Consider the following 17360-nt stretch of genomic DNA (forward strand, 5'->3'; position numbering starts at 1 on the left):
GAGAGGGGGAGAGAGGGGGAGGGAGCAAGGGCAGAGTTGAAACACAATACTTAAACGCGAAAGTTAATTTAATTTTTTATTTAAAATTCAATCTACAAACTAAAACAAAAAGTGCACACAACAAAAACCCCCAACCCAGCCCTCCCAACCAGCAAAAAGTGTGCAAAAAATCAGTGCAGAAAGAGAGAAGTAAAGAACAAAAATACTGAATGCTGTAGGAAGTAGGAAGTAGTGCAGGATACATGTAGGAGGTCGAGAAGCTGGCCCACGTGGAGCACAACTTTAAAGCTTAGTCGAGACGTAAAGATTTGTTTGAATACTTCCCTAGAGATCATTCTCTACAAATCATTCCCTAAAGATCGTTCTCTAGAGATTGTTCTCATAGTAATTTATTAATAGAATTTGTTTGAATAGCTCTCTAGAGATCATTCTCTTTAGATTGCTCTCATAGTAAATTAATATAGAAATGTATTACAAAAATCATCCTTGAACAGAGTTCTGTGGCTTAGAAATTCCAATCATAATTGAAAGTCGAATAGATTTTCATTACCAATGATATAAGTGTGATGATGAGACCTATATTATAATTTCATATATTTAAGCTGGTATATTTATACTGAAAAAACTCTTTTCCCTTTTCACACCAACTTTAATGATTCAATACCTTAAAATATTGAAATAAGGTATTAATTCCCCAAGGAAACTCTACAAAAATTATTGAATCATTTTTAAAATTTTTTGGACTTCTTGCAAATTCTAAAATATCGTATGATTATTCATATTTCTTGCCATGTTATTATCCTTTTATTTCAGGTCTTAGAACGGTTTTAGCTTCAAAAATAATTTTGTAATTCTTCGGCTTGTACTCTTTTCGTACTCTCTCTCTCATGCTATGTGGAATCCGCACATCTTATGATAGCTTTCCCATATTCACTTATTCTGCAGCATAATTTCAACTAATCGTAACAAATATCGTCTGACTTTATCCCACAGTATCCAATGGTTTCCTTAGCTTCCAGGCAGCTTTCCATCCTGTTTTCTTTCGCTTTTCCCGTCGGGAATTATTCCACGCTACATGTAAGAAGTTCAGTGCAAGGGCAAATAGTGGACACACAAAGGGGTAGGATCAGGGGGGGGATACAAGGTCCAATGCATGTCCTGGCGCTGCTGCTGCTGTGCCCTGGTTTTGTTCTTGGCTGCTGGCTGCTTAATTATTCAATAATTTCTAAAAGCATTTGGCAACAGTGGACGACATCAGGCCATCATCATCCTTTCATCCTTTTACGTGGAGCTCATGTGGGGCTCACCTCACTCGCTGTGGCCCCTGTAATCAGTAGGATAACACACACACACACACACACACACACATGCAGATCCCCCATCTCTCATTCCCACGATGCTCTTTTTCACTCCTTCCTCAATCCAATCTGTGACATTTGTTGTTGTGGGTTGGGGCAGGGGGCCAAACTGTACGCTTCATTCGCTTCATACATTTCCTGGGTATGTGTGTGTGGGTGTGCCAGAGTTGCCACCTCACCCTTGGAGCTGTTGCATTTATCATTAGCCGAAAGCTTAGCTTTTGTTTTGCCTGCATTTTCGAAAAGCTGGCGACGACAACGTCGACAACGACGTTGACGATGACGACCCTAGGGGCGCCATTGGGGATTTTGCACTTTTGTGCCCTTTGTTTGATGTGGAAACTTTAGATTAAAATATTTTCATATGCACAAATACACAGCACACACACACCAGAGCAAGAGAGTCACAGAGCAAGAGAATGCGAGCAAGAGAGTCGCCAAAAAGATGATTAGGGCGAGGGAGTGGACGTAGACTTACAGCACCCACACTTCTTCGTCTTGCCTTTGCCTTTCCCTCCCTCCTTCCTTTCTTCGCTTGCCTGCTCACGAAGTGTCTCGCTGTTCCCAGAGCTTCGCTTCGCTTCGGCTTCGGTTTTGCGCCGCTCGAGGATTGAGCGCATAATGATGTTTATGTGTTGCCAAAAACATAAAAGCATTAATTTAGTCATTATCTTCTTAAGATATGGCGCGCTATATCAGAGGGTAGAGCAGCAGCAGCAGAGCAGAGCAAAAGCAGCAGCAGCAGGAGAGCAGAGCAGAGGCGTTGCTCCACTCCTCCTTCGCTTCAAGCTTATTCTCCCTCATTCTCCTGATTTTCCACATTATCAAAGGCAACATTTTTATGCATCAAGCACCCACTGAACAGGATGAGCAAACGGCATGGACACTATATAGCCATCACACTCTATCGCACTCTCTCACTCTCTCGCACTCTCTCACTCTCGCGCACACACTCACATGACAGTCCACCGCTGTGCGGAAGAGTGGGTGGCCGCGGGGTCTGTCAGTGATGACTTTATCTGTATAAATAACTGTCAAAAGCAAAAAGCAAAAAAAAAAGAAGAGAATAAAAGAAAGAAGAGAAAAGAAAGGAAACAGCAGCAGCAGCAGCGACGCCCGCACCAGGCTACAAAAGAAGAGCAGTGTGTGTGGGGGGTTGGGGATTGGGAGTGGGAGTGGGGTTGCATGCGACAGCTGAGAATTATCTCCGCGCCAAGCGCCATCTTTTGGCCCCCCTCTGTCAAGGCAACGGTAAACGGGTAAATGAGTAAAGAGAGCAGCAAGCAGCAGCACAAACAACCACCACCACCACCGCTACGAGAGAGTGAGAGAGGGAGAGAGCGAGCGCGCTCTGCTCTCTCATTTCAATATGGTTTTTCGACATGGAAAGCCAAAGCCCAAAACAAGTGGGAGGCGTGGCCTGTGCTCTGCTCTCATTGGCTGTGGAAGGCACGAAAATGTCTGGCTGCCAGAGAGACAGACGACCGCAACTGCACGAGTGTGCATGTGTGTGTGTGTGTGTGTGTGTGTGTGTGTGTGAGTTGCTCTGCTTGACTGCTGCTGTGTGCTGTCGTTGCGCGCAACGTCACAGACGACGACTCATAACGGTTTCGCACTTCGAGCGGACAAGAAGGGTTCCCACAGAGCACAGCATCCGCATCCGCATTCGCATTCGCATCCGCTTTAAACAGAATCCGCATTTTCGCGTGTGTGGGTTTTCCCAGTGACAAAGAGAGATCGAGATCTTCTGTGTGTGTACACCCTCCCCACCCCCCACCGAAAAGTGCTTGTTCTAGTGTAATTAATTTTTGCTGCTGCAGACCGTAACGGAAAATCCATCAAAATTCTGTCCTCACTGTGGACCCCAGCGTCGGCTTCGCAACTGGCGGGCGGCGGCAGCGGCGCAACCAACGGCGGAGGCAGTGGCAGTGGCAGCAGCAGCACCACCATCGATCCTCATCATCATCATCACAGCGTTGTGGCCTCCTCGAAGGCCAAGTTCAAGATCACCGTCGTGTCCACGCCCAGCCCCTCGCCACCGCCCACTCCCCCCACACACGGCGGGATGGTGGAGACGAATTCACCGCCGGCGGGCTACACCCTCAAGCGGTGTCCCAGCGATCTGTCGGACGTACAGCAGCCGCCGCGCCAGATCTCTCGCTCCCCGGGGAATGTCAGCAGCAATGCCGCCTATCACCTGACCACCGCCATGCTCCTCAACTCGCAGCAGTGCGGTTACCTCGGCCAGCGGCTGCAATCGGTGCTCCAGCAGCAACAGCAGCAGCAGCACCAGAACCTCCATCAAACGCAGTCGCAGTCGCAGACGCCATCCTCGGACGATGGCAGCCAGTCGGGCGTCACCATACTGGATGAGGAGCGGACGCGCGGGCTGCCAGTGGGCGCCACGGCAGCGTCCGCGGCGGCAGCCTCCCTCTTCACCATCGACAGCATTTTGGGCTCGCGCAGCGTCAATGCCCAGCAGCAGGGCAGCTCCTCCTCGCACTCCCACTCCAGCAGCGGTGGCTGCCACAACAACAACCACCACAACAATCACAGCGGCAGCAATGGTTTGGGTTTGGGAGCTCTCAAGCGGAGCACCGAATCGCCCGCCTCACCCAACTCCAATTCGAGTTCGAGTGCCGCCGCCAGCCCGATACGACCGCAGCGGGTTCCTGCCATGTTGCAGCATCCTGGCCTGCATTTGGGGCACCTGGCGGCGGCGGCAGCAAGCGGTTTTGCGGCCTCGCCATCGGATTTTCTAGGTAAGCTTCCCCTTTGAATCACCCCCCGCCCTCCCCCATGCCACAGCACCACGTCTATTGGCATTGATGCGGCTTCCGCTTGAGCCGGGAAAACACCTTAAGGGAAAAGCCACTCAGCCACTCAGAGCAAAAAAAAAAAGAAAACCCTCCTTATGGGTGGGTGGGTAATGGTGGGGGTGAATCCTGCTGAATCGTGAATGGCATTATTCATAATTAGGCAATGATCCGGAAAAGATGATTCCGCATTCCGTGTTCCGAGAGAGGATTTGCATTGGCAGATTGTTGCCTCTCAGATTCCCGGGGATCGGGGATTGAGGCTGTGGGCTGGGGGGGGTGTGGCGTGGGAGCTGCGACTTATGTCAGAGAGTGGATCTGCTTCTCGTATGCCCAGCGTATGATTATTTTTATGCACGAGTCTCTTGTAAATCATTCAAAGGACTCTGTGCCCCGCAGGACATGAATATTAACAAACAAAAAAAAAGGGAAAATGGGTGGGAAACCTTTTCTTTTGCTTTTTTTTTGTGGGGTAACCGGAAACGGAAGCCACACACGCAACATGGCCGTCGTCGTCGTCGTTTGGTTATGCGCATTTTTAAGGATTGAAGGATGCTCCTCGATCTCTCCCATTTCTCGTGATGGTTTTTCCTGTGCTGGTTTTTTTTTTGTGCTGGCAAAATAATGAATTTTCGTATTTGTTTTCTTTTTGCAGTGGCATACCCCAATTTCTATCCAAATTATATGCATGCCGCAGCCGTTGCCCACGTTGCCGCCGCCCAGATGCAGGCGCATGTCAGTGGACACGGCGCTGCGGCCGCTGCTGCTGCCGCTGGTCTTGCCGGCCATGGCCATCACCCGCACCACCATTCGCATCACTCGCATCCGCACCACATGGGCCACCATCACGGCCAGCACCATCTGAGCCACCTGGGGCACGGGCCGCCGCCCAAGCGCAAGCGTCGGCATCGCACCATCTTCACGGAGGAGCAGCTGGAGCAACTGGAGGCCACGTTCGACAAGACCCACTATCCGGATGTGGTGCTGCGCGAGCAACTGGCTCTCAAAGTGGATCTCAAGGAGGAGCGTGTTGAGGTGAGTCTTTAAAGCTGAATTTTGCCATCTCAAGTGGGGCATTACACAAATGGCAGTGCATAGAGGGGGGAAGAAGGGGAAATTCCTAAGGAATGTCTCGCTAAAAAATGTCTTGCTGAGAAAACTTATAAGTGCGGCTATTAGCGGACTTTTGAGGAAGGTATGGGATGGATTATGGGCTACAAATCTAGAAATAACTTTCTCTAGGCAGCCAATGTCGAGGCAATGGAGTTAGTTTGCTATGAAAGAATACTTCTATATGTATATGTAAGATATTATAGTAATTTCTTGTCGAAACACAGCTGCTAACATCCCATCTTTAATGTATTCTTAGCAAGGGTGTTTGGGTAATTAAACTTTTTGTATATAAAGAAAATAGTATTTAAATTTTAATCTGGATTTAGAAGAGTTTTATGATTTATGAGTTTACAAAAAAAAAATGATGCGTGAATTCTTAGGAATTCTGATAATTCGCAACTGATTTTACATGATATTCCAAGTATACTTATTTTCTTATTATTTATTTATTTATTTTCTCTAACTTTATTTGCCTCTGTGTTCTTTTGAAGGCACCTTTAGTAGTCACTATTAATTTTGCGCCATAAATATCCTTAGCCCTGTCGATTCACAGTCATTTCTATATGTTTTTTTCTCTAGTTTTTCTGATGGAAATTCTGCCATTTCTGCCTATCAAATTTGCATAAAATTCGTTCATTTTTCTGTTTAATCAAATTTGCTTTTGCCAGTGCCGCCTCTCCTCCTTTTTCCTTCGGATCTCGGTGCTTCTCTTGTGCGCCTTTGTCTGCTTCTGCAACATATTTATTCTCTGGCATTCACTCATCTCTCGCTGGGTCTCCAATTTCACGCTCATTTTAATTCCCCGCGTGAAACCAATTGAATGCTGCCCCTGCCACACATCCTCACATCCATCTGCATCGCAATCTCTCTCTCTCTCTCGCTCTCTGCTTTTCTGTGAATATCTCGTATCTCTCTGGTATATATCTCCCCTGATATCAGCAGTTCCCTTGTGAAATATTTCGTGTTTATTTAGTTGTCAGAAGGCGGCAGCGGGGCAACATTTGCGGGGCTTCCTTCGACACACACACAGGAAAACCAAAACAATGCCAAGGAATCACTTAATTTGGGTAATGGGAACACACACACACACACAGAGAGCGAGGAGAGAGGAGAGGAGGTCCTTGCAACAGGATAAACGCTGGATGGGATTGTTGGACGCAGCCCAGGCGGGCCCGAGCCCTCGTATTTTCCGAGGTTATGCCGTATCATTGCCAATGTAAATACCGCGGATTCTGTCTCCCTCTCTCTCTCTCTCTCTCTCTCGCTCTTTCTCTGAGGAAAAGCCTACCCCCGGGGGCATGCTTAGGCGGAACATCCCCCTTCGTTTTTGGCAGGAGGCAAATCTGTGCTCTTGCTGCATGTTGCTTGCTGCGGCAATTTGTGTGTGTGTGTGTGTGTGTGTGATTCAAAGTCCATTAGTGTCGAGGGTCGGCGGCGGTTGGGAAACCCAACAAAATAGCAAACAAACAAACAAAACGACGACGAAAAGTTGACAATTTAATTTGTAAGTAATTTTATGGGACCAGATAATAGAGACCCACCCCCCACCCACCCCAACCACCCTTCCCCGCGCGTTATACGATTTTTTGTCGCAGTTAATTTTCGTGTGGAAAAGTGTCTTTGATTTGATAAGGATTTATGCCGCTTCTCCGCCCACACTCCGTTGTGCTGCTGCTGCTGTTTTGTGTTACCCAGGAAATATGTTTGGTTGCGGGTCAAAGTTTTTGTTTAATCTACGTAAAGGGTAGCCCTTGCTGCTTCCTGCTGCCTGGCTGCCTGCTGCTCCCTCACCTGCAGCGGCAGGAAGCAGGAGGGAAGGCTTACAAGTGCGACATTTGTTGACATTTGCGTGTGCCGTGCAGCAGCAGGGAGTGGGGTGCCTGTTTAGACTTGAGCTTAAGACAACTTAGGCAACATTCTACACCCCTCCCAGCCCAGCCAAAAGGATAATGGATAATGAGCAGGAAAGTATATCCTGGGGACAAATTGACACGACGCCTGCCATTAGGCGACAAATTTAACCCGCGGCACTGCGGACACAGACACAGATTCCTAAGCGGATTAGGACGCAGGTTGTTGCTTAGAGAGAGGTGGAGATATCTAGACGTTAGAGGGGGAGCGGGAGGGCATAGATTTCTCTCTTAACTAATTGAAATCGCTAGAAGCACAAAACTTGCTGCCTCATTGGGGAGGGGGGGGAGGCAGCGGCAGCAGGGCGCTGGGGGAGGAGGAGGCGACTAATTAACATACAACACACAAACAAAAGAGAGACTTCAAATCTGTCTCTGACAGCAGAGAGAGAGAGAGAAGAGAAGCCAAACGAAATCCATAACCAAATCTTGTGCTCAGTCATCGTCGCGTCATTGACTTAAGCAGCATAATCAACTTGAGAGATACAGCTGCCACAGTGCCACCACACAGTGCTTCGCCTGCTCCATCTGCTGCCCCATCTCCTGCCCCATCTCCTGCCCCATCTTGCTGCTGGTGCTGGCCAGCTACTGTTTAGCATATTTGCATGCCAAGTGTTGCCACTCGAAAAAAAAGCGTCTCTGTGCACCCTGCCTCTGCCTCTACTGCCTCCTCTTCTCTCTCACTCTACGCCCATGCTTTTGGGGGTACCGTCTCTGTCTCTCTAAGACCCCAAGCGAACCCACCATAAGTGGCAATAATTATTGAAAATCTTGGCCAACACAAACAGCAGCAATAACAAAGAGAAAACAGACAACAAATACAACAAAAACAAAACTATGCCCACCTTATATGGAAAATGAAGGGCTATATGACATGGATGATCAATTATGGCTGCTGCGGATTTAGGCAATGAAATTCATATTTTAAAACGGAAAAAAAAAGTATTTGATATATTTTTGGGCATATGATATTTGTGTTCAATTTGTGTTTGCAATGCAATCTTTTAATTTGGAAACTGTGCATAACAATTTTCATCAACATATTTCATCTGTGCGCCAAGTTACGATGGAACATTTTCAGCAAAACTTATTTCCTGTGCCACCTCCTCATCACAGAATTACGGCATAAAAAGTTTCATGAATAAATCTCCAACCAAAACCAAGTTCCCATAGACTTCTGCCATGCCCTCTAGAGAGCGAGAGAGAGCCTTGACGGCTTCCCATCGAACGAGAGACGATCATCATCATCATCGCGGTAGCAGCATTTAAATGATCTGCTTATTTTGACTTCATCATTTACAATTATTATTTTTATTTAGACACTCGAGATCGACAGAGAGACGAGCTACGAGACCCTACCGGTCGGGTAAAACAGTAGCTCACACACACACACGTATCTGTCTCTCTCTCACTCACTCATTAACATACTCTCGCACTCTTTTAATCACTCACACTCTTTTGCACATTCACGAGAGCAAACAAACGGGATTCCAATGCGACCCGCAAACAAAAGCCTTTTCCAGACATGCTGCTGTCTCGCTTTGTCTTTGGCTGCGGTCGCGTTGCTATCTCACTCTCATTTAAATTTATGCTCTCAGCATAGCTGCAAGGTATGCTAATGCTAGGTGAGGTTTGCCCAATGATCGTACATAATGCTGCTTACCTATATGTATGTATGTATTTTTCCATTTCATTTCGTTTCTTAGTTTCGAACAGAAAGTACATAAAATTAGCTCCATCTCTCTTGGTCTGGCCTAACCTGCTACTTAGCATTCCTTGTGCTCATCGCTCCCACTCCCACTCCCTCTCCCTGTTTTTTTTTTATTTTGCTTATCGACGTCGTCGTCTGTGGTGCGTGCAAGTCAAATACGCCTAATCCCGCAGCTCAAGTGATTGAGGTGATTCCGTTTTTCTGATCGGCTACTGCTTCGGCTACTACTCCGCCACCCGCTGCTCTACCACTTATAATACTTCTTCGTCTGCACAGTCTCGGGCCGAATCAACAACAACTTTGGGAGGGAGAGCGAGACAGAGGCCGTCTTCAAGCGCTGGGCAAATATTTGTCTTTGTTCGTCGCCAAGAAATTAGTAATCATCTCCAGGCTTGGCATAATTTGTGCTGCTACTGCTGCTGCTGCTGCTGCTCTCTCGAGTCTCGCTCTCTGTCCTTCCTCTCTATAAATATTGATGTTACCCTCTCCCTCGCACTGGCTCTCAAATGGGAAAGGAAAGGGTCACAGCACACAAGTGCTGGCAAGAAGAAGAAGATGAGGCAGCCCAGCAGAAGAATGTGCCCACTCATCGCGCCTTCTCCTACTCTTCTACTCTCCTACTCACCACTCTGCTTCCATTGTGAACTCTGATCTTTATTGTGTGGCCAGGACTGTAAAAGGTCTTGTCACCACTTCTCTCTCTCTCTCTCTCTCTCTCTCTTGCGCCGGACCCTTTTTAAGGATGAGATGATCTGTTTGCCGCTTTTGATGTTGCACAATTGAGAGTGAGTGGCTTGCAGGGCCACCTGCGTGGCAATTAACTAAAATATTATTATTGTCTCTCTCTCCTTAGACATAATAATAAACACGCCCCCGCAATGAAACGGCAATGAGCTGGAATCAGCAGATTTTCGTTAATTTTTCCGAGAGTGAATTCTCCTCTGTGTCAGCATAGGTCGCCCCAGGGCACAGGGAACAGCGGGGTATATGTACATCCCATCCATCAGGCAGAAAACATGTGTTATGGGGTCAGAAACCACCACCACCACCACCACCCACTCAAATGCCACACCACTCACCACCCCACTCATCCACTCAAACGCTGCCCACTTTTCTGCCCGCAAAATCTCACACCCCCTCCCTCGCACGCTCTGATTGTGTGGCGGCTGTTGTTGTTATAATTTTTCATAATTTTCCATTATTCAAACACTTGAGGATGTGCGGATGAGGAGGGTTACCGTTGCCACAACTCTCTCTGGGGGATACTTTTTCTGCCCGCAAAGTGCGTTTCTTGCCCCTGGCAGGGGTGGTGGTGTGTGCTGCCCCCTGTTTGCTTTACAGTTTTGACTGTCGAAGCGTATAACCTTCGACAAATATTATCACTGGAAGAGAAAATTGCCCTCGAAGCTGCATAAATTTACGCCAAAGCAACAAAAAAAAAAAACCTCACTTAGAGTGAAGTAGGGCGAAGGATAATCAGGGGGTGGGCGGTGGGGTCGCAGGAACAGGTGCACCAAGGTGGCCTCCAAGCCACTAAGCTCTTAAAAGGTCCAGCATTTGGAGCGTGTCAGCGATTAGAAGCAACAAAATCTTACAATTTATTTAAATTTCTTCTACATATTTTTTTTTGGTTGAAAATTTATTAATTTTGATGGTTTTTCTTGAGCGGAAACTCTGACATTTTGAGAGGCTTTTTAAATGTATTTATGAGAGAGATTTTGTAAGATTGATTCAAAGAGACAGAAAAACATGCACGCATCCGCGAGCAGAAATTGGACGCCTCCTTCGCAATCGTTAGCAATATTAGACTATTTAAATTAACACAATTATAATATAACACAATGCGATGGTCGGCAATACATACATCTAGCGAAGAGCTCTCAATGTTTCTATGGATTCACATGATCCAGCCGTTCTTCCTTTACTTGCTCTCCACCCGGCGAGGAGTCCTAAGGCACATTTGCAGCACCCAAACGCACTTGCTGCTAAAAAAACGCATTCGTTGATTCTTTCTAACACTTTAACACTTCTATGCCATCTACGCACAGTTTTTGATTTATTATTAACTATTACACAGTTTAATCACAAGAAAAAAAAGTTCACGAGCACTTTTCACGCAAAACATTCCCGCCGCTGTGTCTGTTTTCCCACTCTTTTTTTGGACTAACGCGTTCTTCTAATCCCTTTGGCGTGGGTGGTATTTTTTGAAGCTTACGCTAACGCGATCGTTCTGTTTTTTTTTTTATCTGCTGAAGAGAGAGTCGCTTGTCAGCTGTCATTTTAAAGCTGAGAGAATTTACGTTGCTCTCTTTCTCAGCAAGTAAGTGCCAACACGTATGTAAGAGCAGCGGCGGCGGCGGCGGCGGTGCATGGTTGCGCTTTGCTTTAATTAGTGCACATGCACTTAACCCTTCACTGGCACGCACTCCTCGTACCCCTGCTCTCCTCTCCGCTCCTTACCATTGCTGCGACAAAGGCAAAGGGAATGTGCGTAACGAGCAATTTTCATGGCTGCGCGATTTTAATCCAACAACAGTCGCTGAAGGGTGGAATGGAGGGAGGGCGAGATGTGGATTGATGGCATGGCATGGCAAGCGCAGGAGGCACCACTCTTTGGTTGGTGACGAAGTTTCCGACCGACTTGTGTTGCCAATTTTCACTAATTAGAGCCGTCGGACTGGCAAAAGGCAGCCGCCATTTTGTGTTGCCTCCAGCAGCGTGCGAGAGGGGGCCTTTCCTCACCGCACAAACACTCTTCGTGTAGAGTGTGCATCTCTCCCACCCACGCACGCACTCGCTCTCTCTCTCTCTGTCTCTTGCGCTCTCCCTTTTTGGCTGCAGTAATTTTTAGTATTTTTTGCCATTTGCGATATTTTTGGCGCTGGGGACATTTTTGTGGCTGTAAAAACATACTGGAAATATTAGGCAGAGAGAGAGAGAGAGAGAGCGAGCGTGTGTAGCAGGTGCAGCTGCAGCGATTAACGAAGCGCAAAGTTATCATAGCATCATGCAACTCAGTAACTACATTGTTGCAACATTTCATGCCGGACTGCATCATTTTTGGGTTTGTAATCCAACAGTCAGCAACGGCACTGCTGACTCTTGCTGTCTCCCTTCCACGCTGCAATAACACAGATGATGGACGATGGTCAGGAGTCCCACCGTCTATCTGCTCTCCTCTCCTCTCGCCGATCTCTTTTCGTTTCTCTGTTAACTCCCCCCTGTGGGCGCAAGCGTCTGGCCGAGGGACGAGCGTAAAGCGCTTTTGTAGTTAATTAAAAATCAACTGCCGTCGGTCTGTTTGTTCAATGGATTTCATGCACGTTTCCAATGTCTGTGCCCACACACACACACACACTGCCCCATGCCCCATGCCCCATGCCCCCCTTCACCAAGCAACACTAAAGCTACCGCACAGAGCAGCTTGCCACACGGCAGGATTTCAGGCCGTATCAGCGATTTATGCGCTTTTGGATGAAAAATCTGTGGAAATATTTGCCGTGGCTCTGCCGCTGTGGCGTGTAACGGTGGCACACGCCTCCAAGGCGTGCCAAGTCCCTGGCGCCATTTTGTTGCCCATCAATCAGCCACAGTCGCAGTGGCAGCCCCCTCCCCACCCACCGCACCGCACCGCAACGCTCCTGTCTCCATCTTTTTTGCGGCTTTGTTTATTTAATTTTCACCGAAAAATTTTCACTGCGATTTTTGGCACAGCAGCACGAAAGCGGTAAAAAAGGCGCCCGCGGCCCGTTGCCAAAATTGTTGTGCGTTAGTCAGATTTTAAACGGATGGAGAGGCGCACACACACACACACACACACACACTCTCCTGAGGGGGTGGGGGATCACCACTCTACGGTCGAGTGGGCGGCCGTATGTTGGCCGTACAAATTACGGGATTAGCAGTGAGAGCGCGCGCGTTTTTTGCCGCACACGCCATAAAAGCCCGCATCCCGCAGTGCCCCTTGGGCTATATAGTTCCACCGGATTAGGGTTCAATGCGGTTGGTTGGCTAACAATTTAATTAAAATATGCAACTTTAATAATGCGCAAATCCCAAAAATGCAATCAACCAGACTTTTGGGGGGCGGCAAAAAACGCCTGTGCGGTTTTTTCAGACCGTTTTTTTTTTCTCTTTTGACGTATTTTTAGATTTTATGGATTAAAATGGTTGCATAGCTAATTAGTCGGGCATTGTATACATACATACATACATATATGTATGTGTTGACATAATTAAGCTGACTAAATCACAAATTCATTGGCTGCAGCCATGCCCCAAAACCCTGCCCTGCCCTGCCCAGCGCCTACAGGCGCACAAAACGCGCGCGTTTTCAGTGTATGTTTTGTTGTTTTAATAACTTAAGCTCATAAAATTATGAAAATTATGAAAATAAATAACTAAAACACACACACACAAAAACATGCAGAATTAAAAGAGTAGATGTGCTAGCGGGGGGTACGAGTACTGTCAAAAATCTAATTAAATTAGAGTGGAAAAAAAAAATGTGATATATATTTGAAATATATAAAACGACAACTACCTGACATCTGCAACGAGGCGGAAACGGACATCAAACAATGAGCGTTAATCAGGGCTGCCAACTGGCTTCAAAGGTTGCCACGGGAATGGCAGCGTCGCCATTTTGTGGCACAAACCATTTCATCATCAACCATCCATCCATCCTAAGCAAATAAGCCAGCGAGGAAGAGCGAGAGAGGAGCGACCTCCTGCCTGGTTCTGGTGCTTGGAGCAGCTGCAGAAATTTACACAAATTTTATGCAAACTTAAATGAAAATGAGCTCAAGAGAACAGTGGGAGGGGCAGTGGGAGGGGAATCTGTAGTTAAGTTTAGCCGCCACAGACGCCACTTCAGTGTCATTGGCCCTTGCCGCTTGCCACATCCGTTTCCGGCTTTGCTGCTTTGCTGCTTTGCTGCTTTTCCGCTTCCCTTTCGTTGTTATTTCAACAAATTCAGTCGATTTGCTGCATAAACATTTCCATTTCCATTTCCCTGCCACACAAAAAAAGTTTTCCCCTGGAATGATAACATTGTGGAAAATCAACTTCTCTCCGAGCGACTGCTAATTGTTCTAATTAAACTTTTGCCCTGGCCCACGCAATTTTCACGTCGGCAAAATTGAGTTTTTGCCCAACAATATTCACAGTATTTATTCAACAAATAATCAACAAACAAACAAACAAACAAACAGACAAATAAACAAATAGGGGTTGCAAAATGTTTTACCATTGCATTCGGATTGGGCAAAACGGACAGAGGCAGAGCAGGAGAGCAGCAGAGCAGTAGAGTGAGCGAGCGAGGGAGAGTGGGGGCAAAGGGCTGGGTGGTAAGCGTAGAAAAGAGAGAGAAGACCCCGCCTACGGTTGGACAGGAGATTGGGCTGTGGGAGTGAGTGGGGGAGTGGGTGCGGGTGTTGGTGTGTGTGTTGGTAGGGGGGCTAATGACAAGACACAGTTGATGATGATATAGCGCTGTCCACAAGGGTGATTACACAACACAGATACCATCCCCAACATCCCCTCATACCCACTCTCTCTCGCTCTCACTCTCTCCTGGGTGGAAGTTAACCCCTAAGCCACTTCGCAGCCGCCTTTTGTTTTAATTAACTAAGTAGCAGGAGGCCGGTAAATGGGTGGAAGGTGGGGGCGGAAATGGATGTAAGAGGGGGCAGGAAGTGGGATGTAAGAGGTGGCGGAAAAGGGATGTAAGAGGTGGCGGAAAATGGATGAGTGGGTGGGCTAAGAGTGTAGCGAAAGAAACATTCCCGGGGGTTTGTGGGTGTGGCCAAAGCCTAATTAAAAAGCGCCCCAAAAAAAAAGCGAAAACCAGCAAAATGCAGAAACTAAAGACAAAGTAAAGAAAAAGCGTAAGCGAGACTGAGAGAAATGCTCTGTTCATTATACCCATTGCTACTCATTGTTTTTACTCACAGAAAAAATATATAAAATTTATTTGGATGTTTAATTCAAAAAAGAAGTTATGAGAAGCTCCCTTCCCACTTTCCCTACAGCCCCAACAATTCCCCTTTTTGCTACCCTAAATATGAAGAAGTTTTCTACTGCTTTTCGCTTGCCTAAAAACCTGAATGAGAAATAAACACCCTCTCCCAGCACTCTCAGCACCCTGTCCATTTGACTTGACTTTTCCACGCCAGAAAGACCCTCTTCTCTTCCCACATTTTCCTTTTGCTCCACACAATTAATTACAATTACAATAAGTCATCTAATTAAGCGCCTGACTGAGGGTGGGTGGGGGTTTGGCTCTGGCCCTGGCCCTGGCCCTGGCCCTGGCAACTGTCCAAAGATAAAAACCCCTCTTCCGTGGGGAAGCCATAGAAAAGATGGAGAGCGAAAAAATTACTTAAAATATTTATGGAAAAAGAATCCACCGAACGGTGGAAGGTGGGAAGGGGCAGAGCAGAGGCAGAAGGAGAGCAGAAATTACGAGCAAAACGGATGAAAGTGTTTTTGAAGCCCCGCGCTCAGTCAAAAGTAACCATGGCAGCGAATCCACCTCCACCCAAGCCCACCCAAGCCACCCAATCCACCCACTGAATTCCATCAACTAAATCCACGTTTTTCTCGCTCTTGTTTCTTGCAGGTGTGGTTCAAGAATCGTCGGGCCAAGTGGCGCAAACAGAAACGGGAGGAGCAGGAGCGCCTACGCAAGCTGCAGGAGGAGCAATGTGGCAGCACCACCAACAATACCACAGGCAGTGGTGGCACCGCCAACAGCAGCAGCACCACTGGCTCGCCGCCTGGTGGCCCCAAGCAGCAGCAGCAGCAGCAGCATCCCGGCGTCGAGCACTATGCCGCCCAAATGGTGCACATCAAAAGCGATCCCAATGGCTACAGCGATGCGGACGAGTCCTCCGATCTGGAGGTGGCCTAAATCGTGGCCAAACACCCACAACACCCACTGTACATATAGATATAGCTCTAAGATCTAGTAATATGTTGCTAGTGCTTTTGTTTTGTATATAGAAAAATGTGAAGATTTTTTAAGTATTTTTTGTTACTAAGTTCTTAAGCGAAAAAAAACGAGAAAGCGAAGTGGTTGGAGTATTAGCAAAGTATCCTAAAATATATATATATATATAGTAAAATCTGTACAGTCACTAAATTATATAGAATATATATATAAATATATGTAGATGTCTGAGTGTGAGATTGGTGTTTACCGCGAATGAATGGATTTTGTCGTAATTGTTTGCTGTGTCCTGTAATTGCATCTAAAGATTAAAAAAAAAAACTCTCGATAAAAATAAAGAAAAAACACCACGATAAACGATTACATGATATACATAAATAATGAAAATGGAAGCAAGTGTAATAATTCCTCCAACGATTAATTCTAATGTTAAACCTAACTTATTGAAACACACACACACACACACACACGAACACACACAACCTAAAGAGAAAAACCTAAAATAAATCCCCCAGAAAACTCGCCAAAAATTCAAAAAGAAAAATGATTGTTAAAGTTTATTTTGTTTTGGGGTTTTGGCAAAAACTTTCATCGATAAGTGGGAAGACCCAGAGAGAGGTTTTCACACCTGCTGAGGTTTCAGAGCATCAGGGCAGCCAGGTAATAGGAGACACCCAGAGCGAAGAATGGTCATCCTTCGATGGACACTTCAATGGTTTCGCCTCCAATCAATTTGCAGACAAGCCAAAAACACACACACAAAGCAAATGGAAATGATGGAAGGGCAGCTGGCAAAATTCTATTTGTGTCTTCTCTTGGGGGCGAAAATGGTAGCTGTATATGTGTATCTGCATGTCGTCTCTTGGCATTTGTTGGAAATTTTCATTTGGGAGCAAAATAAAAGAGATTCAACACTTTCTTACACTTGGGGAAAAGTTGAAGAGATTTTGGTAACCTCTTTTTCGTCAGAAGAGTTTTAGTGCCTCATCAATAAAATGAACCGCTGCCAGATTGGGATCCATGGATCACGGAACTTCTAGGCCTCTACATGGGATTAGTGCCAAGAAGGGAAACACTCAGGGAAGTCAACTGAGCCTGTCCAAACTGAATGGCATCAAGCAGATGCATAATTCACGTTAGATTGATGGAATTTTTACGATTTTTTGGAGACTTTCTTTAGCAACATTTCCCTCGAAATACCATACGTCTATAATTTTCTGTCAGTGCACTAGTTCCACTTGGTTGACTTGTTACAGCAGCTTGTCCACACCCCTTTGCAATCGCACTGACAAAATTGTCCTGTGGCCAAATGCTTTGGACTCTGTGTCGTTGTGTCCTTTTTTACTTGTTTTTCACTCAATTTTTGTTCTGTGTGTTGTTTGTATTTTATTTTTGGCAAAGTTTCCATCTTGTTATTTTCCTTTTGGCCATTGCAGTGGAGTACAAAAGAGCCCAAAGAGCGAGCCCAATCGATGGTCAAAAATTCAAATTCAAATTTAT

General features: G+C 46.4%; 1 protein-coding gene across 1 annotated transcript; it reads left to right on the forward strand.

The window, feature by feature from the left end:
• The first annotated feature begins 3182 nt into the window (after positions 1–3182).
• LOC111073494 (homeobox protein goosecoid) lies at positions 3183–15919 on the forward strand. Its single transcript, XM_022365823.2, has 3 exons — positions 3183–4120; positions 4830–5209; positions 15531–15919. Exons 1-3 carry the CDS (start codon positions 3424–3426, stop codon positions 15819–15821), a joined length of 1368 nt encoding a protein of 455 aa, XP_022221515.2. The 5' UTR covers positions 3183–3423; the 3' UTR covers positions 15822–15919.
• The last annotated feature ends 1441 nt before the right edge of the window (positions 15920–17360 follow it).

This window comes from Drosophila obscura, unplaced genomic scaffold (assembly GCF_018151105.1).
Source record: "Drosophila obscura isolate BZ-5 IFL unplaced genomic scaffold, ASM1815110v1 contig_37, whole genome shotgun sequence".
Lineage (NCBI taxonomy): Eukaryota > Metazoa > Arthropoda > Insecta > Diptera > Drosophilidae > Drosophila > Drosophila obscura.